Source organism: Dermacentor silvarum, chromosome 5 (assembly GCF_013339745.2).
Source record: "Dermacentor silvarum isolate Dsil-2018 chromosome 5, BIME_Dsil_1.4, whole genome shotgun sequence".
NCBI lineage: Eukaryota > Metazoa > Arthropoda > Arachnida > Ixodida > Ixodidae > Dermacentor > Dermacentor silvarum.
In genome coordinates this window covers 141,775,249-141,801,076 of record NC_051158.1, presented here as the reverse complement: position 1 = coordinate 141,801,076, position 25,828 = coordinate 141,775,249, and the positions used below count along the sequence as shown (strand labels likewise).

The 25,828-nt window shown below is 49.5% G+C and overlaps 1 protein-coding gene across 7 annotated transcripts in view; it reads right to left on the bottom strand.

Annotated features, from left to right (window-relative positions):
• LOC119453786 (uncharacterized) overlaps positions 1-25,828 on the bottom strand; it is a 139,964-nt gene that overhangs the window by 14,642 nt on the left and 99,494 nt on the right. For 4 of the 7 annotated variants that reach the window (XM_049668512.1, XM_037715841.2, XM_037715844.2 and 1 more), the window contains 4 exons: positions 15,703-15,773; positions 13,808-13,897; positions 10,524-10,568; positions 9,173-9,217 (listed from right to left, as the gene is read on the bottom strand). In XM_049668512.1, the coding sequence (XP_049524469.1) occupies positions 9,173-9,217; positions 10,524-10,568; positions 13,808-13,897; positions 15,703-15,773 (251 nt within the window). The remainder of the gene's footprint in view (positions 1-9,172; positions 9,218-10,523; positions 10,569-13,807; positions 13,898-15,702; positions 15,774-25,828) is intronic. The other 3 variants (XM_049668510.1, XM_049668509.1, XM_049668511.1) reach the window with 3 other exon arrangements.

Sequence of the window (25,828 nt, the reverse complement as noted above, 5' to 3'; positions counted from 1 at the left end):
ACGTTGCCACAATGCAGACATTGAACCGTGTTGTGTGGCCATCACAGCCTAAGAAGGCATGTGCATCAGCCAGCGAAAGTTGACCCTTGTTTTTCACAGTGGTGCTCAGTACATCGCCGATGACAGTGCGTTGTGCGTGTTTTATTTCCGCGGTCAAGACTTTTCTCTCAGTTACGCACCACGTCACTGTTGGTGAAAAATAAGTTGGGCGTTGCCCAACCATGGTGGGCACGCGCACAATAGTTATGTGCATCGCACGAGGCGTGACCTATGGTTTTGATTGACAGGCGAACTCCTGCCAAACTCGTACATCGCAAAACCCCTGTCGAGTTGAACTCGTGAATTAGGTGGCAGCAGCAGCAGCCTGTGTCATTGCATCCAGCGGAATCAAGAGTCAATATGACCGTCTGGACCCGTTCACCAACATGACCTACGTAGAGTTTCAGCGTCATTTTTGCCTTTGCAAAAGTGAGTGCGCTGGCTTTGTGACAAGTCAGGCGAAGGCCCTCGTCTGCGGAGACAGCGTGGCGGGCAAATTATGCTTTCCGATCACAGAGTAGTGTGACTAGGTTACGGAGGAAACGTTCATGCGATTGCTTCGGCTCTCTCCGGCTTAAAGCGCTGTCCGTCCACCGCGCCCCAGCCCCAGGCCAAATCCGGCGTCGTCATCGGAGTACTGGGGCACCTGCGAGCACCTGGGGTTCAACCCGGACCAACCAACCAACGAAGGCGAAGTGACTACATTATATAGGAAGACTCAGAATGGACGCCGGGCTGCCTTCCACTGCAACAGGTGCCGAAAGCACTTTCCGCAGTTACACGGTACCGCTGCACTGCACTGGCAGCGGCGAAGGAAGTTACTTCGCCAACACGGACCACCTCAGCCCTCCGAACGACCGTCTCTCCAGATTTGGCTCACATACTGCGTGAGCAAGAGCGTATACATATGGCTGTTGAAGGAGATGACCGGCGGCTTGTTTCCTCTGTCGGAGCATGCCATCACCGACTGGAGGAACAACCCCCGTGAGGTCGCGAGAGACGAGTTACTGGCACGACTTCCACTCGGTGGCCCCAGGAAGGTAGCGCAAATTGACGAGTGCCTTCTTCGCGGATCTGAGAACGATCGTCGAAGTCGAAAATGTCGTGGTAAGACTCCAGGAGGCGGCGAAGGTCAGTAGCTTGATCAGAAGGATGGTCATCAGGGATCATTCCGACAAAAACATCGTGCGGCGAACTGCTTGTGGTGCAAAGGAAGGACAAACTGGAGGAACTAGTGGGATCCAACACACAAATCTCGCAGTCTTCGGCAGCAGTGATGGCAGCGAGCGACATGCCTGCCGGAATCAGTTGAGGAGAGACACTGATGTTTAAAATTGGAATGGCGATGCTGTTGCCGATGACAGTCACGAGGGTGTTAGGCACGGCGACGTTCTTGGCGAGCAGAACGTCCGTTACCGGGGATAGCACGTAATTGCCATCGCCGACAAGAAGGCTCGAGACCATGGCGATATACATGGCGGCTTGTGGGGGCATGCGCACATAGTCGAGAGAGCAGAGACGGGCCGAAGGCATGGTTGGGGCATCAGCTAGATGAGGTAGTTCGAGTTGCAGGAGGCCAGTTGCACAGTCAATTAGGGCAGCATGAGTTGCGAGAAAGTCCAGACCACGAATAACATCGTACGGACATTGTTCAAGAACGGCAAATAAAACAGTAGTTGGGTGACTGGCGATTGTGACGTGGGCGGTGCACATGCCAAGGATGGTGGGTGTACCTCCATCGGCCACTCTTACAGCGTGGGAAACATCAGGTGTTACCACCTTCTTTAGGCGACCGCGAAGACCTGAGCTCATGACAGAAACATAAGCCCCGGTGTCGACAAGTGCAGAAATCGTCATGCCATCAACATCAACGTCCAACACACAGCGTCGAGTCGGCAGAGTAACTAGAGGGTTTCGGGGCAGAGTCGTAGATGCAGCGTTACCTTCGGGCCCTGGATCGCTTAGTTTTCCGCAGTGAAGGAGCCACGGTTGCTCGGCGACGGGGCGCGGCGAGGTGGCGGGGAGCGGGAGGACGGATGGCGGTACGGTTGCGAACGCGACTGGTGACTTCTAGGTGACGCGAGCGGCTGGACCATGTCTTCGCAGCGTCAGGATTGTAGGGGTGTGCCGCAGATGGTGGCTCGAAAGGGCTGCGATCAAGGCGGCGAGCATGGCCAAAGGATGGAGGACGTGGCGGGAACGAGCAGCGGTTGTGATAGTAGCGAGCAACGTGCCCGACACGGCGGCAGTGAAAGCAGATAGGCCGATTGTCTTCAGTTCGCCAATCAGCAGGGTTTCGCGATCGTGGAGCGAACCGTGGATACCGAGGAACGATGTCGGGGCCCCGGAAGCGGATGTAGGGCTGACAACGGCGCAAGCAGCGTGAACCTCCAGATTCGCGAGTTCGTTTCGCACGATGGCTTGGACGAGTGAAACCGCTGGTGTGTTCGAGTCGCCGGCGTTAGAGCTGGTAAAGAGGCCAGTGGGAGCCATTGCCTCGATTTCACGGCAGACAATCCTCGTAAATTAGGCCGACGGCGGCGAAAGGTTAGATTGCGGCCGCTCTTCACACGAAGACGTTGCAGCGGTGTTGGGAAGCCGGGCGAATGGTCGTTCAATACTGCGGCTCTTAGCCTGCTCGAAGCTCTGGCACTCCTCGATCATGGCATCGACGGTAGCCCAATTTTTGCACTTGAGCAGATTGAATGCGTCGTCCGCTATCCATTTCAGGACGCGGCTAACCTTGTCAGACTCTGGCATGTTACTACTGTCAGCTTTACCGCACAGCGCCAGCACATCCTGTATGGAAGACAAATATGATTCCGTGGACGCCTGGGCGCGAGTTGAGAGCTGTTTCTTCGCAGCGATTTTTCGACTGGAGGCCTTACCTAACAGGTCACGGAGCTTTTGTTTGAATGTATCCCAACTCCCAAAGTCGGCCTCGTGATTGTCATACCATAACTTCGCCGTTCCACTGAGATAAAACACCTCATTGGCCAGCATGACTGTCAGGTCCCAGTGGTTGGAGTCGCTCACCCGTTCGTATAGCGTGAGCCATTCCTCAGCGTCAATGCCATTGGTGCTGTTGAACGTTCCAGGGTCTCGGGGTTGGACTTATACAATCGGTTTCCGCGGCGCAGAAGCAGATTCCGGTCGGTGTGCCATGGTGGTCGCACCGCAGCGCCGACCACTTCGGAGCTCCGTCTTCTGGCGAGAATACCCAGCACCTCCCACAAATGTGTGAAGAGGCGTCAAATAGTAAAAAAAGGGACAGTATTTATTTACAGGGATTGTTGGCAGATATGGCCAAGATGGCTGAACACACGCAGCGTTTCCCGGCGATCGTCGTCTCCTTCCTTAATGCAAGGAGGCGGTCCGTAACAATATAATTGCTATCGCAATAAAATGAAGTACTTTAATAAGGCACTTGCCATTGGTGACGGGCCTAGAGGAATGAGCATGTATGATCCACTTCCGTACGCGTGCGTGTGCACGTCATGTACATCGCCTGTGGATGTGGTACGTGTCTTACGCAGCCTAACGTCGGCCGTGCTTGTCTAACATCGGCAAGAGCTTCGCCGTACATCCACTTTCTCAGAGCGCAATGGAGGCGGATTTTCATTGGTAGTTACCGTTGCCATTATCGTTACAATGTATACAGCGCGCCGAAGGAAACGCCGGGACCCCTAGGTAACATTGTGAAGCAAGCGACGCAGCTGGCAGTACAAAAGGGCATCCTCAAACTAGGCGACTTCATCGCTGTGCACGAGTCGTCAGACACACAAAAAATAGAACGACCTTGAAAGACGTCATACAACATCACCTACTTAGGGTAGTGGCGAACGCAACGTATTCAAACAGTGTGCGACATCTGTCCCGATCATGCGCTCGCCTCCAGACTTCAGAACGTCGAGTGGGAAAGCATTAACAAGGCTCTAGGAAGTGGCCACTCCATACTCGGCGTCGAGGTACACACGGGAAACTTCCAGCGCACAAAGATACAATCCACCAAAATCCCGGACTGGGCAAAGTTCCGGAGCAAAACAGACACGCAGGAAGCTCAAGCGATAACCTATCTGGAGCACTGGGCTAAAGTACTGCAGGAATCCGTAGCCAGACACTTCAAGGATATCGCGCTTACTATGGAAATTCCGGCAGTGAACCCGTGCCTGGCGCACATGTGGGAAGCGCGCCACAATCTGCTGAGATGATGGTGATGGCAGCGGCACAACCGTAAGCTAAAATTCGCATCGCAAAGTTAACGGACGCCGCAGAGCTCTAGGCAGAGGAACTTGCTAGACATAACTGGAGCCAGTTCTGTAAATCTCTCTAAGGAACGCTGGAAACTGTGCAGACGTGGGCCATATTCGGCCATCTACTAGATCCGCCCAGAGAGAAAACAAGCACACGATGAGCTGAATACAAAACTACGGAGGCACAGACGATCATCTATTGTGTGCCCTAGAAAGTAGGTACATTGGGAAGCCGATATCAGAGTACAACCCGCGGCTGACTACGCGGTACTGGAAAACAGCGAGCTTGGCCGGCACATAACGCGTTCCCGACCTGACAAGAGAGATCGCAAGAATCACTAGAAACACCACCGGGGGTAAGGACGGAATCATGAACAAGTTAATACTGTTAAAGACGGGGAACCCAGGGGCGTTGCGGTAGCATGGGCCTAGTAGTCTGGAGCTTGACCAGTGATTGACAGATGGCACCGCTGGCACCAGCTGTTACAAGCTGTGCACCCAGGTGTTCAGGATCGTGCCGCTGATTGCACTTTGCAGCGGGTGACGAGTCATGAGGGCACCAGGTAGAAGATACGGCGGCGACATAACGTGTAACAACGTATGTTTACACTGTTACGGAGTGGTCAGCTCTACACGCTTTCCGCCGTAGAGTGACACACACTCTAGCTTGCTCAAGTCTGCTGAAACCTGAAGTTCGTTGGCGGGGGCGTCTTTTATAGAGCCTTTGGAACGCCCTCGCTCATTAGGAGGAAAGCGCGAACAGTCTTCACGCTTGTGGCCGCCTCTCAGTACATGCAAGCCACTTTAACGGATTCTCTCACCGCCACTGGTCCAGCAGAGGAAATAGCACTGACGCGCACAGAGGCACTCACAGACACTCACAGACACCGCCGGCGGATTCCTTGCCGAGGAAGAGCGGAATAAACGACTGCACACACACCACTGGCGAGCCTACGTAGACATCAGGGCGTCGTGCGAGCCGTGCGTATACGGAGGCGAGAATGCGCGCACAAGGGCTATCGTCTTTTCACCCTTGCGGCCTCTGAGGCACTTTATTGCGATTGCAATTATATGGACACTCTGAAGCGGATTTTTGCCGTCGCCGTCACCGTGAGGTTCCGTATGACGTCAAAGGCGATGAAATCGTCGCCGTGCGCCGTATGCTGTATGTGCGAGTGAAAGGTCGCGAGGCACGCGTGCTTTCACGGGTAGCGAACGCACGGCGGAGAGCAAACGCGCGTTCTGCGCCGTGCTCCCTGAAGGGCTGCAGAATTAAGCGTATCTTTCCTCCTTTACAGTCTCCATATATGTATATATATATATATATATATATACATATATATATATATATATACATATATATATATATATAGAGAGAGAGAGAGAGCCAACGTGAGTTCTTCGGTCGCGCGAAAGGCCGTGGGGGGATGGGAGGGAGGGAGGGGCGGTGACATTTAGCTGCGGAACCAAATGCCTATTTATATAAAAACGTTGCGAGGCGAGGAGGTGGTAGGTAGGTAGGTACAGCTTTATTCGCGAGAAGGTTTACCACCTTCTCGAGACGCTTCCGACGCTTCTCGACGAGTGTTACTTTCTGATCTCGTCGAAAACTTCCGAGCCGCCCTCAGAGGCACCGGAACCGTCGCCAACGCCGCGCGCGTTCGGTGCGAACGGAGTATTCGGTTCGAGTATCGGAATTAACTCTATCCTCAATAACTTTACCTTTTTTGGCATGAGCGGCATCAGAGCCAGCTGTGGAAGAAGACGAACGCAAGAAGTGGCACGAGCGCAAGAAGCAGTATGACAACGCCGGCATGATTAGCGGTATCGGAGGCAGCTGTGAAAGATGACTACGACGAACGCGCGAGCAGTGGCACGAGTGCATGTTTGCGCGAAGCAAGCTGACATTATTTTCTGTACAGCACGCCGCGTTTTCAAGGCCACTGTATGATGACGCATTTATAGCTTTCGCCTAAAAAAGACGGGGACGGTGGATACGCCATACAGAAGCTACAACACAACACCACGTAGATATTGCGCAAGTTGCAACGAGTTACCAGCAGAAAATGATGACTCATTGAATAGGACTTGATCCGACTAGTGCAGGCTCGGACTGTGAGCCGCATTGCACACTCGGCACCATATCTAAATTTTGCCAATTCGTAAGTGGAGCCTCTGGACCGGCTGACACGGAAGGCGTATAAGCAGGCGCTTTGACTCCCCTTTCGCGTCGAGGATACAGGCGTGTACAAGAGAGGAAATAATAGAGGTCTACCTCGTAAGCCAAAAGGAAAGGAATAGCGGGGCGCTTCGTCTAGAAACGTCTTGAATATGCCGTGCGGAAGACCAGCGCACCGACAAAACTCGCCACGGGAATACAGGAAATTATTCACGTCTCACAGATTCCCAGGAACACGCAGCCGAACTTTCACATCGGACGGCGACAAGCCCAAGCCAAGACGCTCTCGTGAAAGTATGAGAACCACCTCAATGTCTTGTACGTAGACGCGGCCAACACTACAAGAACCACCGCATTCGTCACCAGCGTCCTCGACATCAAGAGACGGAAACAAGTGCGTCGTCGGTTTGCGCAGCGAGCACTGCGGCGGCAGAGAAACTAGCAACAGCGTTAACCATCACGACGAGACCGCATTGGGAGTGCTTCATAGTTCTGACCGGCTCTCAGATGGCATGCAGAAATTTTTCCAGATGTAAAACGTAATGCACATCGCATTATGTGTGGAGCACACCAGCTCGCACCATACACACAAAGCGTGTGCACCTCCATCGGTTGCTGCATTTAGGTTCCCAGATATGGGCTAATTGACCAGCCACGTGTTATGTCAGTGTACTTCCGGTGCCACGGCAAGTGGTAGGGTCCTGGAGATGACGTATGGGGCGCCAATCAACTGCAGCCATGTAGTGGGAAACGTCTCGTGGCCGTTCTCGTTGTCGCGGGCAGGCCGCGTCAACGGTGAACCCTCGCAGCCAATCTTAAGGTACGGACAATGGCGGTAGATGTGGACGGCTTGTCCGCAATAATGGCATAGCGGGGGCGGTATCGGAATCGTGCCACAGGTCCATCTTCCGGGGGAAGTTGTGCGACGCCATGGGCGGATGTGCAGGTGGCGGTGGCGGCTGCTGACGACGAAATTGTGGTGGTACAGGACCTCGACGCGGGCTTGGCGGATAAACTTGATGACTGTCGGCTGCGGCTTAGCTCAGCTCTTGCGGCTGGATCTGCGGTGGTTCAGGAACTCCCACAGACTGCTGGATTCCTTTGCGGACGTAGTCTGCATTTAAAGTCACTTGAATCTGTGACAAAGAGAGCAGCTTCTTCAGCTCCTGTCACAAACCTTTCTGATGGTCTCACGCAGGCCATCGGTAGCTAGAGCTTAAACGTCGGCGTCGTTCCTCGTCAGCGTACAGCAATTGTATTCATTGTTGAGAATCTCTCAATGTTGTTGGACTCAGCAAGAAACTATTCAGTTGGCTTTGGCACGTTCCGTATCATTCCAGCGAAAATGTTTTGCTTAACGCTGCGCATCAAAAAATGGACCTTCATTTTTTTTTTGTCATGACGCGGTAAGCGGGGCGGATCATGTCATCCGTAAAGACGGTGTTCTCGTTTGGAAGCTGCACTCGAGCTTCCAGTAGAACTTGAGCTCGTTCTCTTCCGACGGCGCTGGTGAACATTTTCAGGAAGATCGTGAAATGGGCTCCCAGGTTATGACAGTGGGCTCCAAGTTTTCGAACCACGTCTTTACGGCGTCTTCCAATGAGAAATATACTTCTTGAAGCTTGTCTTCAGACTTCCAGTTGTTGTAGGCTGACATTCTTTGAAACGTCTCCAGTAAGGTTTTGGGGCCACCTGACGAAGCTCCACGGAAGGAAGGGGGCTGCCTGGGTTATTGAAGCACCACGACTGCTGACAATGATGGGTCCGCCATCATGGCTCCCGACTGAGTCTTGATCTTCCTAGTCATCTCGTGTAGAAGTCTGAGCTCCTGGGGCAGGATTTGTATTCAGAGGCTACCACGATGGCTCGAGGCGACGTTGGTGTTGTCTTCACGGTTCTAACTTGGATAACGGCATGGCCAAGTCGCCTGGTACATGACCGTTGAAGCATCTCCACCAGATTTCACGTTGTAGTTACGATGAAAAACAACACCGTGTCCAAGTGACTTGCAAGTACAACTCCTTATTTGGCGACCTTGTGCCCAGAAAAAAAAGTAATTAACACTCAAGCACAACCATAGCGGCGACCGAAGTCGGTGATCTTCGTAAATCTCATCAGGGGCTCAAGTGCGTCTGCTTTTGTTTATGACTTGTCGAAGGTTCCAGCGTAATCCTATACAATCTGATTAGAAGGTTCTTGTACAGAAGAGGCACCATAGTATCGGCTACAATTACTGAGGATGTTTTGGCACACGTGGGCGCATTTCTGCCAAGTAATAACTCTCAACATTTGCTAGTCGAAGAAAAGCGTTTACGTGAAAAAGACAAAGTAAACTTAGCAATATTGCCAAGTCCTGCTCAGGATGGCACCAGAGGAGTAGTACCAAGGCAGTGGAGACGCATTTCTTTCCTATATAAGACTACTCATCTGGAAAACATTTCAATGAGAGCCCCTGGCAAAAGAGGCGAATTATTCTCTCCTTTTTTTGCTATTAACTCGCCATAATACAATGAAGAAGACATTAACGCAGGCTCTGACGAAGATATTCGGTTTGACGAAGGTATTCGCTTTCTGACGAAGATATGCCAGTTTAATGGTGTCCATGAATAGAGGAATGAAAATGGTCATAAATATATTCATGTCGGTCTGCTGAAAATATATAACACGTTAGTATTTTAGTATCGATACGTTCTGAAATTACCTGCAGGTATGCCAACAACTTGATCTTGCGACTTCGACGCATTAGCTGGAAGAAAACAGAAGTACATCTGATTACAGTCTGTTGAACAACACATTAGATATTAAGAACTGTAAAAAAAAACGGTGAGAATCTTGGAAGGTGCTCTAATATAAATAAGTGAGCTGCCTCCCACAGCGTCTTTTTCACAAAATACGAAGATATGACGGTTTATTGGCGACCGTGAATCGGGGAATGCACGTCTGGAAGAAGGCCGAGCGAGACAAGCTAAATGCCATGATAAGGAGAGGGATCAGGAGCGCGCTCGGGCTACCAAACTACGAAGACTCATACCAGGGCCTTCCCAATGAGCAGAAAGACAACATCATCATATCCCCCGCACCGCGCAATATGCATCCCCAACGCAACGTGGAAAGAAGGAAGGCCTGGGCGGTGGCGCTGCAACGCCGGGTGACCGAACTCCCTGGCGGCAGCTGTTTCGTTTACGCGGCCCAGTTTTACAGTAGTGTCGATCAGCAACAGGGGTTCGACCGTTAACGCAGCTTCGGTACGACGCACTTCGTCTGTGCGGCCGAGCAAGTGGCCATTGCCTTGGCCCTCCTGGACGACAAACATGCCAATATCTTCAGTGACTCCACGGCAGCCATCCGCGCCTTCAGCGTTGGTGACATGTGTAAGGAAGCCTGTCGCATCCTTGACGGCAAAAGCAACACCACCAACACTCTCACGTGGTTATCCGCTCACATGGGATCCATCATGGGAGACCCCACAAACCTCAACGAGCTGGCTCACTCCAAGGCGCGAGGTCTCGCTTTCCGCGACCATAGAGAACTCTCCCGCCGGCCCGCAGTGGTGGAGAACAGAGATCAACCGACTACATATAACGAAATTACGCAGCACTTTTATCTCGGCAGGCGAGACTTTCTCCTTCCTCACAAGAAGTTAAATAAAGCGCAGGCATTTACCCACAGATTATTGCAAACGGGCTTTTATCCCAGCCCGCCTTTAATACACAAGCTTTATCCCGACACTTATGCCGTAGTTCTTGCAGGCACTGCAATGACTTCACTAGACTAGACCATATGCTCTGGCGTGCCCCCTCGTTTCGAGGCACGGAACAAGTCAATAAGAACAAGTTGCTCTCCGCTATCAAGAGCCCCGATGCCGGGGCGCAACCATGGGCTGTCCAGAGGGCCCACGATGCGGCGGTTGGGCATGACCTGACTGTCCCAACGTGGGAGCGGCCCGCTGCACACTGAGTCGCGTACCTCAGGACTTTTATTAAAGTTTTACATCCATCCATTCATTTGCTGAAAATACATTATACGTTAGTATCAATACGTTTTGAAATTACCTGCGGGTATGGCGACACCTTGACCTTGCGACTTCGACGCATTAGCTGGAAGAAAACAGAAGTAAATCTCATTACAGTCTGTCGATTTATACATTACATTTTAAGAACTGGTAAAAAAAAGACCTTAGAGAATCTTGGAAAATGCACTAATGTAAATAAGTGAGTTACCTCCCAACAGCGTCTTTTCGACAAAATACGAATGATTTTTATCCACGGTAGTGCAAGCTTCTTCCCTCAAGACGTGATGGAACAATATATGCATTGTAGAACAAGGTCAACAATGACTAAAATTGTAAGCGCAACCATTATGAGAGATCAAATTGAGAATTCAGCACGACGCTTCTTGCCCGTCGGAAACAACGCCCCTGGTGTGTTTTTACTAAATCAAGTTGGAATATGTGCAGCCTGTAAGCAAATTTCGGTTATAAATCATGGTACGGACTATAACTTCATTTCGCTGTTTTTATCTAATGATGATGTATGGGGTTTAATGGCGCAAGGGCTTATTTAATGGCAATACAGTTTGAAAGCTGTACCTTCGCTGTGAAATGCCAAATTAGTGACGTCTACATACATTTTTAGAATTTGACTTTGATATCCTCGCGCACTAATTGTCACGTATCAGTGAGGACGAATATACTAATACGCGGCAATATTGCAAGATCCGAAGTTTTGCATTTCACGAAATGAGGCCTGGTAAAATAGGGGCGTGGTTTAAAACCAGGCAACTCCCTATTCATTTTCTGATAAATCTAGTGTAGCTGTTGGTGACCGTCGCCTTTTAATTAATATTTCAGCGAAAGCGTAGTTCAGCCCGCTTAGCTTTTCCTTCATGTCCACATAGCCCGCCAATAATGGCGAATATCTGGAAGATATAATAGGCCCACATTTCTTTTAAATTCCGCGCTTAACTCTCAAAAGTGTATTTGTTGTGTATAGGTATCTCACTATTCGGGGCGACCGGTCTCCTGTCAAATGAAGTTCTATATAATCTTTTAAAGCACAAATGGCAGTGGCATATCAAGGAAATTTATCTCTACAAAAGTTTTATTGGCACAAAACGCTTTCTTTGGGTGAGGGAATGTCGCCCCGCCCAAATTTTTTTGCCTATTTCACAGACCAGCTGCGTATCATGAGTTTTCAGAATAAGCAAGGCGCCTGTGCGTGAAATGTGTGTAAAGACAGCAGCAACAAGCAGCAGTGATAGACAGTACCGGGCACTACAAAAAACACGTTTCTGAGGTTCACACTCCAAGTAGCGACTAGCTGCCAATAATTTGTTCATTTCTGCAATAGTGCACCTCTAGAAAAAAACTCCCACCCGGTTTGCATCTAAGCTATAGCAAAGCAATCGTCCTGACATATTGACGCCCAATTCAGCTCAAAACACCAACGTAGTACTGGACAAATGGCCAAATACGCTCGTTAAGAGCACCTAAGTGCAACCCATAACAACAATGTCAGCGATACAGTAAAATAGAATTGATATAAATCTACGCTCAAGATGCAATAAAAAAAAACATAGCGTGATCTAATAACAATCATGGTGATGTTGACAAGGTCACTATAAAAACAACTGCAAAAAAAAAAAAAAACAACAAAGAAGCAAGAGACTGTCTCCGCTACCCCTGCTAGACGGTACAACGATTTTATACTATTCTGACACAGACATAACTTTTGATGCCATGGCTTGTTTGGCCTTGTTTTATAGCAGCGCGGCAGGCCGCACTACTGCATTGTGGAAAAGTGCAGTAAGCCGCAATGAGTGCTCTCAAAATGCACTCACCAACGTTGAATAAGGCCTCACGGTAGGCTGATTCGCGTCAGATGCTTTTATTGCGATATGAATTATATGAAAACTCCACGCGCATTGCTGCCGTCGCCGTCACCATGAGGTTCCGTATAAAGTCCAGAGGCGATAACACCGTCGCCGCTCCGCACGCCTTACGGCGTATTTAGGAGTGACAGCATGCGAGGGGAGCCGATCATCGCTGCTCACTCTCACCTGCGCGACAGGGAGGAAAGCGAGCAGGAAGCGCACCGTCTGCCGTCACGCGCGAGGCACCCAACGTTGCTAGGCATCGGGGAGGGGGGGGGGGGGGGGGGGGGGGTATGGCGGGCGGCTTTTCACGTCGGCTAGAACTGCGTATGTGGCGGCTGCGCGCAGTAACGGCTGCATCTGGAGAGCGATCTGCGTTGGGGGCCGAGTCTAGGTGTGTCGGCGGCTTGTAGCTTTGTGTGTGCTGTGTGTTCACGGCGCCCAGTTGGCGTTGAAGCGATGGACAACACGAAGGTCACTAAGCTCGCTGCGGTGGCCGCGTTTCCTCACGCCAGTATTTTCACAGCATCTGTTCGCGGTCATCGAGTGTGATGTGCTCATGTTCTCTGTGCGCGCTGACAGCATGCTTGTTAATTTAGTTAGCAAGTGAATGTTTCCAAGTTGATACGGCCGATAAAAGTACTATCCTTACTTCGTATAGCTCTCTGCTAATTTGCTATCGCAATCGATGCATCGCTTTTCGGACGAAACTGCGACTTTCTTAAGCATGTGGAAAACGCGAAGGTAATTGCACCAAGTAAGGTAAAGACAAACCCGCCGTGGTTGCTCAGTGGCTATGGGGTTGGGCTGCTGAGCACGAGGTCGCGGGGTCAAATCCCGGCCACAGCGGCCGCATTTCGATGGGGGTGAAATGCGAAAACACCCGTTTACTTAGATTTAGGTGCACGTAAAGAACTCCAGGTGGTCCAAATTTCCGGAGTCCCCCACTACTGCGTGCTTCATAATCAGATCGTGGTTTTGGCACGTAAAACCCCGTGATTTAATTTAAGGTAAAGACAACTGCTTACTGTAAAACAATTTATCATTTGCAGCTGACGAAGCGCGCAAAGGAACTGACACTTCAATAAGCATAGCTGAAAACTTCACCTGTAATTACCAATTGCTTTATTGTATTAATTGTCTTGATTGGAAGCATCAAGCAAGCAGTTAGTTTTGCAAAGTCGAAACATCAAGCATTTTTATAACAGTGCTAACCCTTTCTCCTTATAAAGGTCGGAACTATCTGTTGACCTGTAATGCTTGAGATATTTACTCCCCTTTTATTAATCAAGTAATTACTACATGTACACATACTATTATTTATTTATTTTATTTATTTACAGAGTACCTACATCGCCATAAAGGCATTACGTAGGGCATACGTAGAGTATTTAAATATCATACCTAAGTTGAGTAATAAAATATTCGGGCAACCTTTTTGTGGTACCATTTGTAAAATTCTTACCTTGTTCTCCAGTACTTATGATGAAACAGGCTTTGGTAGCATAAAGAATAGTGTACCGTCCCGATACTTTAGGGTCCCGTATCTTATTCCCTGCAGCATATAAAAAGATTGCTCCTGTATTACTTACACGCCGAGAAATTTATTTTCAAAAGTAGCTAACTATATCTCTAACGTGTTTTTTTTCAGCCCGTATGAAGCTACAATGCATTTTGGACTAGTACACTTTAGAGATGAATAGGCTTTAAATTACTTTACCGTGATTTATGTACAGCAAATCATACTTTTGGATACGCGACATAGAAATCTTCAGTGAAAGTTTTATACCCAGGGCATATGGCACGACTGATATCACACTCGAGGACACATCGCGTATGAAGCGCTACATCGGCAGCATGGTCACAAATTGATACAGCGAAAATGCCTGGTAACCCACAAACTACCAGCAAACCCTGTAGTGCGAGCGATCTAATCTAAAGCATCTAAACTTTAAAGGACTCCGCAAAGCTCTCAAGCAACAGCACTTGCCGTGGGGCGCGGCCCTTCGCTTGCACGCGCAACGCTGTTACAAGGCATGTCTTCAACAGAGCCAACTTCCATCTTCGCATTATCACCTACGGCCTATCTTCGCAAACTCCTGAGCATTGTGCAGGAAGGGTGGCTCTTGCAAACTATCCGCCGTATGTTTTCATTACAGTACAATGACTTTACCATTTGTCAAATTGGTATTTAGGCATGGTGTAGCTATCTGTTCATTGAGCTTGCTGCAATGCACCTCAGCTCTCTGTTCTGTCTTAAGGTGCCCTGCCAAACAAATGGACCAAATTCCATTCCCGTCAAGAAGGAGACGGGGCCGGGTTTTTAAGCGAGTGTTCCCTGTTGTTGTCTAGCCTACTAATCCGCAGCAGGACTGCCGGATTCTCTACATTGCACATGCGCTGCACTTGGGAACCATATGGTAGTTTCTAATGATATTGGAGCAGCTGTAGAAAATTAGAGTTTGCATAATGTGCACATAATGCAAATATGCACAGTTACGAACCAATATGGCATAATTGGACGTAAAAGACATTTAAAAATAGCAACCATATTGCTCAATGTTCAAGGAATGGGGGCACGCTGACAATTGTACTCGTATGTGGAGAACTTCACGAATCAAACTTTCACGAACAAAAGAGTTCAGTGCAAGGCGCAAGCTTCAAACTTTCAAGGCTTCGCGAAAGCACAAGTAATGATTTACATCGTACGGAGATGTAGACATGCCTACGACTTCATAGCCTCAAGTGATTGACCTTAATCGAGAAGCATTTCTTGCTTTGCAGGACATGGATCCACAGTTTTTTTTTTCTGCGCTCTAAAATTCTGCTGTGTAATTTAGATTTTTCACAACAACAAAGTCCAATGGTAGCTTAAAAAGCGATGATAGAAAGTTATATTGCGATGTACGAAAGCTATAATGCATTTGCAGACATGCTGTCTTGCTTGGAAATCAGCACACTCAATGCAATAACGGCCAGTTAGCTTAACTGCGATGACTTTTCGATACAGAAGCGCCACGTTCAAGATCATCGGTTCATTGGTGACCTCGAGTGTGAACACCTGTTGCTGCTTTGGTGCAAACACTTAAGTGTGCACGCACTTGCTTGTAAACTAATTGTGTGCCACCTTAATTTCTGTATTATTGAAGTGGTATCATAAAACGTTGATAGTGCGTTTCTAGAGGCATTTTATTTCCTACTACAGAACTACTTTGCGCTAATCGCATTCAACATACCACTTGAACATCCATTTATCATGTACGTACACAACGGCCATTTTGCTAACAACAAATACTGAAATAAAATTATGCGCACAGCAAAGAGAAATTTGATGAAAGCATTTAAGGTAGCTATATTTACCCATGTAAGCATTCACGACAAAAAGTGGTTCCATCTTGGTACTTGATCTCACATGCATGTATGTCTGAGTGCTGAAATGAAAAGTAGTAGGTGTACTGTACTAGTAGCACCTTCAAAACATGTGCAACTGTTGAAACTGCTTAATGAGGCTCTGTAGGTTTGTAAGGATTCGATGGAATTGTAGTGGAAGCGTTGGCCCCTTTGTGAGATGCCGGTTATTGGGATAGAAAGAGTTTCCAAGAAACATATACCGCGCTAGCATTAGTCTGATTCCTAGCTGCATGTGTGCAGTGACCTTGTAAGAATTAATGAGCACATACGTGCGCTGCATATAGGTATAATTAGTATCGTCCCCGCTAGTGTAACATCATTTTAGATTTTCGTTGCATTAACGTCATCTTATAGGTGACTTAGTGCAACAAACATTTACCATCACGAAAGCGAATGGAGATAAAGGAAAAGTTATTCATAATAAAAACATTATGGAACGAACCATCTCACAATCAATGTCCACGTTAATGTGATTAGCATTGAAACAATATAGCGTCACACGGTATTGCCATCGCCAAAAAGCGCAATGCATGAGGCGCCATCCTGCGGTGCCACCGCGAACTCCGCGCGTGGCATGTATGCCAATATACAGGGTGTCCCAAGTATCATGCACCGAGATTTCAAAATGTGCACATGCCATGTAGTGGCACAGAACCAATGTAATGTTTGCCGTCGCATTGGAGAAATTCAGATTATTTTTGCATTCCACTTAATCACATAAATGGTATTAATATTTGTCAACTTCTCAAATAATATAATTAAATGAAAAGTGTCAAAAGAAAACTGTTGTAAATAAAGTGTTCTTTTTGACTCTTTCCATTCAATTATAATGGCAACATGAAAAACTACCAATACTAGTAATAGGCGTGCAACAGGTTTCTGTTGCGCAATGCGTGCTACATAAAAGTGTTTTTCCGAGCGTGAAAGAAGCCCGCGAATACACGTAAAGTGCCTCGAGTGGCCAGTCGGGCAGCAATTATGCGTGTATTCGAGGGCTTCTTTCATGCTCGGGAAAACGCTAACCCGATTTGGCGGGTGAACGGTGAGAGACACAGACGGATATATATATATATATATATATATATATATATTGTGAGACGACGCCCGAGACGAAGGCAGAACTCTTGTATTGTCACACAGCGCGAGACAGCCCACGAACACCAACCCGACAACATGATGATGATCATGACGATGGGTATATACACATGAATACGATGATGAACTGCACAGTTAGCGCTCACAATACATATATATATATATATATATATATATATAGAGAGAGAGAGATTGATTGACAGAGAAATACCAGCAATGCATAAAAATTACGAGAATGTTAATCTCAATAACAGGCGATATCAAATAATTGCCTGCAGCGGCGTCTCAGTGAGGCATATGACAGGGTGAATCACTAAATGTTACTGTGCAAGGTTACTGTACAACTCATTTTTCTGCAAACACATAATATGTGGCTGGTGCCACATCTATAGAAGTTTAATGCCGTGAACAAGTTGAAAATTATGGTCTCATCGGTTACAATAGATAAGTTCAGAGGGTTAATTAACTGATGCTCTAAATTAACTATACTTAATGATCTTTGTGCTGCTTTTATAGATTCGACAGAAACGTCAGCAGAAGGGTAACTAGCAATTGCCTTTGTACAATAATTTTGTAAATCCTCTTTAGGCGATTTGCGAGCCCAGTAGAAATACCACTGTTAAGACATCAGCCTGTTTAGCCTTTCCAACGCCGCTGCTATGCAAAACCTTTACCGTATTCTGCTTCTACCAACTGCTGTCCAGAAAAATAATTTCTGAATCATTTTATCGATTATACCCCTCCTTATATACTTTTCATTTTTGCTCATCGTAACAGATAACATAATAAATGAATAACCGGGTTCTATTGCGATAGAAAATAGTCGGACGCTCGAGAAGGATTTGCGCCGTGACTATTGTCACTGCCGTGGTTTCACCCAAAAAGAGAAGCATCGATTGCGATAGCAATTTAGCACACAGCTATCCGACATAAGGATAGTAGTTTTACCGGCCGTATTAACTTGGAACTCATCATCATCAGCCTATATTTATGTCCACTGCAGGATGAAGGCCTCTCCCTGCGATCTCAAATTACCCCTGTCTTGCGCTAGCTAATTCCACACTTGTAACTATTCGCTGACTAACTAAATTAACAAGCATAGTATCAGTGTGCACAGGCAAACATGAACGCACCACACTAGTTGACCGTGGACACTCGCTGTCAAAACGCTGGCGTCAGGAAGCGCGGCAGCTGCAAAGAGCAAAGTGACCTTCGTGCTGTGTATCGCTTCAACACAAACTGAGCGACTAGAACACCGCACGCAGGAAGGCATGAGCCATCTGCACATCCCTTACAAGATAAGGCGCGTGCGACCGCGTGGGGCCGTACAAAGGGCGCAGTTGTTGCCCGAGCTGTTTTCCCTCATGCCTCCCTCGCGCGCGATCGAGCCGCGATGGTGGGTTCCCGATGAGCGCGGTCACGAAATACGCAGTTGCTGTGGGAGAACAACACCGCCCCCTTATCTCTGCCTCCCCCCCCCCCCCCCAGCATTAGGCGCAATGGAAGACGACGCGTTTCTCTTCAGCATCCCTCTCTTGCAGGCGCTGGATTGAGCCGCGATCGTCCGCTCCCCTCGCGCGTTTTCACTCACACATACAGCATACGGTGCGCGGTGAAGGCGTTATCGCCCATAGACTTTATAGGGAACAACACGGTGACGACGACGGCGACGACAGAAATGCGCTTGGTGTGTCCATATAATTGTGATCGCACTGAAAAACAGCAAATGGGACGCAACGTCACACTCCACCGAATCAGCTTTCTGGCTGATTCTGGCTTTCACTGCTAGCACTAAGGCTGTGGGCACAGGCATTAGTAGTCCTTTTGATTAGGTGTGTGTATACACCGACGTGAGGAGCACAATGGTCTGAGTGGAACGCACAGTAAACGTCGAGCTCAATGTATTGTAACCATTTTTGGAGGCTGACTAACGCGGACGCTTTTCTTCTGGTCAGATATTGTGCACCATTGATGGGCAACGCCTGCAACGCCGCTGGCACGCCCCTCATCCTGCCACCACCCTGGGACGCCTTCAGCAAAGTGCTAAATTTCACTTTAAATACTTCGTCCTTCGAGTGTAGCTACCAATTTTTATTACTTTACTAGCATTTAGCTAAACATGTTTAGCTAAATTGAAAGAAGTATAATATCAAATAAAGAACACTATTTCTTGTTATACTTAATTACTTCAAAATATATTTGGCATTGTACAACATACTAATTTAAGGAAACTCCTTTTTTACGACGCTTGTGAATAAAGTTTACATAATGAACATTGTTCGTAGTAAAATTAAAATGTGTGCAATAAGTTTTGGCTGAATGCTCATTATTAGAAATTGTTTTAATCGTAATGTTCATAATTTAAAATGTCAATGCTCTAGGAGTAGCCTATCAACAGCTGACACTAACGTATACATATTGTGTGATTGGTTCCTTTCATATATAAAAACAAACCTTGCATTTTGAGTAAAATATTGTCACGTAGTAGTGACGCTGAAGAAAACAGTCGTAAAACTGTGTACGGCGAAACTGGTTGTTTATTGGGCGAACCTGTGCCCACAAAATCAAGGTACACTCAAAGCACAACGATAGCGGCGAACACAGTCGGCGATCGTCGAAAATCTAATCAGCGGCGAAACGCGTCGGCTTTTATACCTGAGTCATCGAAGGTTCTAGATTAATCCCTGATGCCCGCGTGTCTTCCAGAAAGTTCTAGACAATTCACGTCAGTCATGCAATCAGATAACAAAAGCGTCGGTGAAAACAGGCAATGGAAAGAAGCATCGATAACGTTCTAGAAACTTCCGATACAGGCGCGTCCTGAGCCGAGCGATAACGTTTAACATTTGTTAGCCGGTGGAAGGCGGCCACCGGTGAAAGATTAACATGTATACGTGTCAATACCCTCCCCTTAAAAAGCATCGTCCCGATGCTACAAACAAATGTGAAAGCGTAAACAAAACCACGCGTAATAAAAATAAAAAAAAATAAAGTAACAAAGTACCTAAGTTCATCAGCGGGCGTAGAAAGGCTTAAAATGCACATGGATGACTTCGGGTCGTGCGCGGCGCCGCTGTGATTGCGAAATGCCGTCTGGCACGACCTCATAGTCCAGTGCGCCAATACGTCGGATGATCTTATATGGTCCGAAATAGCGACGTAAGAGTTTCTCGCTAAGTCCTCGTCGGCGTATCGGAGTCCAGAACCAAACACGGTCTCCGGGCTGGTACTCGACGTGGCGTCGTCGAAGATTGTAGTGTCGGCTGTCGGTTCTCTGCTGGTTCTTGATGCGCAGGCGGGCGAGCTGTCGACCTTCTTCGGCACGCTGCAAATAGGTGGCAACGTCGAGATTTTCTTCGTCAGCGACGTCCGGTAGCATGGCGTCAAGCGTCGTTGCCGGGTTCCTTCCGTAGACCAGGTTGAACGGCGCCATGTGCGTCGTTTCTTGTACGGCCGTGTTGTATGCGAAGGTCACGTACGGAAGGATGGCATCCCACGTCTTGTGTTCGACGTCGACGTACATTGCCAGCATGTCGGCGATGGTCTTATTTAGGCGCTCGGTGAGGCCATTCGTCTGCGGGTGGTAGGCGGTGGTGCGGCGATGGCTTGTCTGGCTGTATCGCAGGATGGCTTGAGTTAGTTCTGCCATAAAGGCCGTGCCTCTGTCAGTGATGAGGACTTCTGGGGCACCGTGACGCAGGAGGATGTTCTCAACGAAGAATCGGGCTACCTCGTCGGCACTGCCTCTGGGCAAGGCTTTTGTTTCGGCGTAGCGGGTGAGGTAGTTCGTAGCTACGATGATCCATTTATTCCCGGACGTCGACGTCGGAAAAGGCCCCAGTAAGTCCATCCCGATCTGCTGGAACGGTCGGCGAGGTGGCTCGATCGGCTGTAGAAGCCCGGCTGGCCTTGTCGGCGGTGTTTTACGTCGCTGACAGTCTCGGCATGTCCTTACGTAATGGGCGACGTCAGCAGAGAGGCGAGGCCAGTAGTATTTTTCTTGTATCCTCGCGAGAGTGCGGGAAAAACGGAGATGTCCAGCCGTTGGGTCGTCATGGAGAGCTTGCAGAACCTCTGGACGCAATGCTGAGGGTACCACGAGGAGGTAGTTGGCTCGGAGAGGCGAGAAGTTCTTCTTTAGGAGAATGTCGTTTTGCAAGAAGAACGACGCCAAGCCTCGCCTGAACGCCTTCGGCACAATGACGGTCTTGCCTTCCAGGTAGTCTACAAGGCTCCTTAGTTCCGGGTCGGCTCGCTGTTGTTCGGCGAATTCGTCGGCACTGATGGGTCCCAAGAAAGTGTCGTCATCCTGGTCGTCTTGTGGCGGCGGTTCGACGGGGGCACGAGACAAACAATCGGCGTCAGCGTGCTTTCGCCCGGATTTGTAAACGACGGTGATGTCGAATGCGTGAAGTCTCAGGCTCCATCGTGCGAGGCGACCTGAAGGATCCTTCAAGTTAGCTAGCCAACACAAGGCGTGGTGGTCGCTTACAAATTTAAAGGGCCTGCCATAGAGGTAGGGGCGAAACTTTGATGTAGCCCAGATGATGGCGAGGCACTCCTTTTCTGTTGTGGAATAATTTGCTTTCGCCTTCGATAGCGACCGGCTAGCGTAACTTACAACCCTTTCTAGTCCGTCAGTCCTCTGCACAAGCACGGCGCCGAGTCCTACGCTGCTTGCGTCGGTGTGGACTTCGGTATCGGCATTTTCGTCGAAATGCGCAAGTATTGGCGGCGATTGCAGGCGTCGCTTCAGTTCTTCAAATGCTTCGACTTGCGGCGTCTCCCACTTGAACTCGACGTCGGCCTTCGTGAGATACGTCAGTGGCTCAGCGATCCGTGAAAAATTATTGACGAAGCGCCTGTAATAGGCGCACAGTCCAAGAAATCTACGCACTGCCTTCTTGTCAGCGGGCGGAGGAAAGTTGGAGATGACCGCAGTTTTCTGAGGGTCGGGGCGCACTCCAGACTTGTTGATGACGTGGCCCAAAAACAAGAGCTCCTCATATGCGAAGCGGCACTTTTCTGGCTTCAACGTTAGTCCGGAGGTCTTGATTGCTTGAAGAACTGTTTCAAGGCGCCGGAGGTGTTCCTCGAAGCTTGAGGCAAACACAACGACGTCGTCCAAATAGACGAGGCAAGTCTGCCACTTCAAGCCTGCCAGTACTGTATCCATGACACGTTGGAAAGTGGCAGGCGCCGAGCAAAGACCAAACGGCGTGACCTTGAAATCAAACAGTCCGTCTGGTGTTATAAACGCAGTCTTCTCCCGGTCCCTCTCGTCGACTTCGATTTGCCAGTAGCCGGTTTTGAGGTCCATAGACGAAAAATACTTTGCTTTGTAGAGTCGATCCAAGGCGTCGTCAATCCGTGGGAGGAGGTATACGTCCTTCTTCGTGATTTTGTTGAGGCGACGATAATCGACGCAGAAACGTAGGGTTCCATCCTTCTTTTTCACTAACACCACGGGGGACGCCCACGGACTCTTGGACGGCTGGATGATGTCGTCGCGTAGCATTTCGTCGACTTGTTGCCTTATGGCCTCGCGTTCGCGCGCCGAAACTCGGTACGGGCTCTGACGGAGTGGCCGGACATTTTCGTCGGTTATGATGCGGTGCTTGGCGACAGGGGTTTGTCGAACTTTTGACGACGACGAGAAGCAGTCCTCGTATTGCAGGAGCAGAGCCTTTAGTTGCTCTTTCTTGTGCCTGGGAAGGTTCTGATTGACGTCGAAAGTTGGTTAAGGTACTATAGTCGTCGTTGCAGGTGCACTGGAATCCGTGAAGGCGAACGCACTGCTGGCTTGTACTATTTCGTCGATGTAGGCGACCGTGGTGCCTTTGTTAATGTGATTGTATTCGGGGCTGAAGTTCGAGAGCATCACCCTTGCTTTCCCTGCACGTAGCTCAGCTATGCCTCTAGCGACGCAAATTTCACGGTCGAGCAGTAAGTGATGATCGCCCTCGATGACGCCCTCCATGTCTGCAGGCACTTCGGTACCGACGGAAATCATTACGCTGGAGCGAGGCGGAACGGTGACTTGTTCTTCAAGCACATTCAAGGCATGGTAACTTTTGCTTGTATCCGGTGGTATCGCGTTGTGCGTTGAAAGCGTTATCGACTTGGACCTTAAGTCGATGACTGCACCGTGTTGATTTAGAAAGTCCATGCCTAGGATGACATCCCTGGAGCAGTGCTGCAGGATTACGAAGCTCGCCGGGTAAGTGCGGTTGTTTACCGTGACTCGCGCTGTGCAGATTCCAGTCGGCGTTATTAGGTGGCCTCCCGCTGTTCGGATATCGGGTCCTTGCCAGTCTGTTTTCACCTTCTTCAACTTGGCGGCGAATGGGCCACTGAAGACGGAATAGTCGGCTCCAGTGTCGACGAGAGCGGTGACGTTATGGCCATCGATGAGCACGTCTAGATCGGTAGACCGGCGTCTGGCGTTGTGGTTAATTCGTGGCGTCGGATCACGGCTGCGTCGGCTTGCTCTGCTGCTGCTACGTCGCATCGGAAGGTCTTCTTTCGGCGGCGAAGTGTTGTCAAGGCTGTTGCTAGGCGGCGTGCTCATATCTCGTCGTGATGAATCGCGAATCGTCGTTGTCGGCGGCGTCAGAGGATCTTCGGCATTGCGTCGTACAGCAACCGCACCTCCATCGGTTGCTGCCTTTAGTTTCCCGGGTAAGGGCTGGGAGATCGGCCCCGGGTGGGACCGTTGTACTGACGGCGATGTGGCGAGATGTAGCGGCCTGGTGACGGCGAGCGTGAGGATCGTCGTGGTTGCCACTGGGCTCCGTTGAGGTAGTCGGCGATGTCGCGCGGCCGTTCACCTCGATCGGGACGCGGCGCGTTGACGGGGAACCCTCGTAGGCCCATTTCTCGGTATGGGCATCGGCGGTAGACATGGCCGGCTTCCCCGCAGTGATAGCAGAGCGGGCGGTGGTCGGGGGCGCGCCAAATGTCCGTCTTCCTCTGGTAGCTGCGCTGGGCGACGGGCGGGCGTGCTGGCTGCGGCGGCGGCGGTGGACGACGGAACTGCGGCGTTACGGGGCCCTGGCGTGAGCGCGGAGGGGGGCCTTGACGACGGGCGACGGCGGCGTAGGTCAGCGCTTCCGGCTGGGGTTGCGGCGATTGTGGCTGCACATCGGGAACTCCAAGTGAGCGCTGAACTTCGTCTTTGACGACGTCGGCGATAGATGCCACGTGAGGCTGCGACCTGGGAAAGAGCTTATGCAGCTCCTCGCGAACGACCGCTCTGATGGTCTCGCGCAGGTCGTCGGCGCCTAGCGCTTGAGCGTCAGCGTAGTTGGTCAGGGCACCGCGGTTGTATTGCCTGACGCGCATTTCAAGCGTCTTCTCGATCGTTGTAGCCTCGGAAAGAAATTCGGCGACAGTCTTGGGCGGGTTGCGCATCAATCCGGCGAATAGTTGGTCTTTGACACCCCGCATCAAGAACCGAACTTTCTTTTCTTCAGACATGTCGGGGTCGGCGTGGCGGAAGAGGCGAGTCATCTCCTCCGTGAAGATCGCAATGTTCTCGTTCGGCAATTGCACTCTGGTTTCTAAGAGAACCTCTGCCCTCTCCTTTCGTACGACACTCGTGAAGGTCCTCACGAAGTTTTCACGAAAAAGGTCTCACGTAACCAGGGTGGTCTCTCTGTTCTCAAACCAGGTCCGAGCAGCGTCATCCAACGAAAAATAGACATGGCGTAGCTTGTCGTCGTCGCTCCATCTGTTGAACGTCGCGGTCCGCTCGTATGTCTCCAGCCAGGTTTCAGGGTCTTCAGCCGATGATCCACAGAAGGTCGGGGGCTCCCGAGGTTGTTGCAGCAGGATGGGGGACGCTGGGGCTGCCATTGAGGTCGTTGACTTGGCCTTGATCGCTGTGGTCTTCTCGGGAAGAAGTCCGTACTCCGGCAGAAGTCCTTGCTGCCTACGGCTAGCTCGCTGGTCCTTGGTGACGTTGGCGTGGTCCTCCGGTTTCGGGCTTGGGTCGCGGCTTTGCGGGGGCGTTCGCTGCATGAACGCACTAGCACCTCCACCAGATGTCACGTAGTAGTGACGCTGAAGAAAACAGTCGTAAAACTGTGTACGGCGAAACTGGTTGTTTATTGGGCGAACCTGTGCCCACAAAATCAAGGTACACTCAAAGCACAACGATAGCGGCGAACACAGTCGGTGATCGTCGAAAATCTGATCAGCGGCGAAACGCGTCGGCTTTTATACCTGAGTCATCGAAGGTTCTAGATTAATCCCTGATGCCCGCGTGTCTTCCAGAAAGTTCTAGACAATTCACGTCAGTCATGCAATCAGATAACAAAAGCGTCGGTGAAAACAGGCAATGGAAAGAAGCATCGATAACGTTCTAGAAACTTCCGATACAGGCGCGTCCTGAGCCGAGCGATAACATTTAACATTTGTTAGCCGGTGTAAAGCGGCCACCGGTGAAAGATGAACATGTATACGTGTCAATATAATAGCGCGGTGAAAACTACAAGACTTCATTTACACTTCAGCTTAAAAAGTCCTCACCACCCCATAACAGCAAGACTGTTGCGAACTACACAGCATGAGTGCCGGTCGTGGACCCCGAATATGGATGCCCTCAAGGTATATAATTCCCGTGCTTTACGTATATCAACAGGTTGCGGCATTTTCCTTTGCTTAATAGTAAACGTAAGTTCTACTGCAGGCTAATGTAACCCCGAATGAACACTGTTCTATATTATAGGTTATTTGCAAAAACATAAAAATGGAGCAATGCATTGAGTAGCAGTCTGTATGACCTCATGTGCACATTAGAAGAAAAAAACGATTGGAAATATTCACAATAATGAATGTACCTAGAAAAAAGTTCATTAAACGGTCACTTCAGCGCGCACAGGTTGCGAAAGCAAAATAGAGCACTAATGAAATGGCGTGTGCTTAGCAGAACTAATGGGACAAGCACAAATTTCGGGACACTGGTTGTTAAGCAACA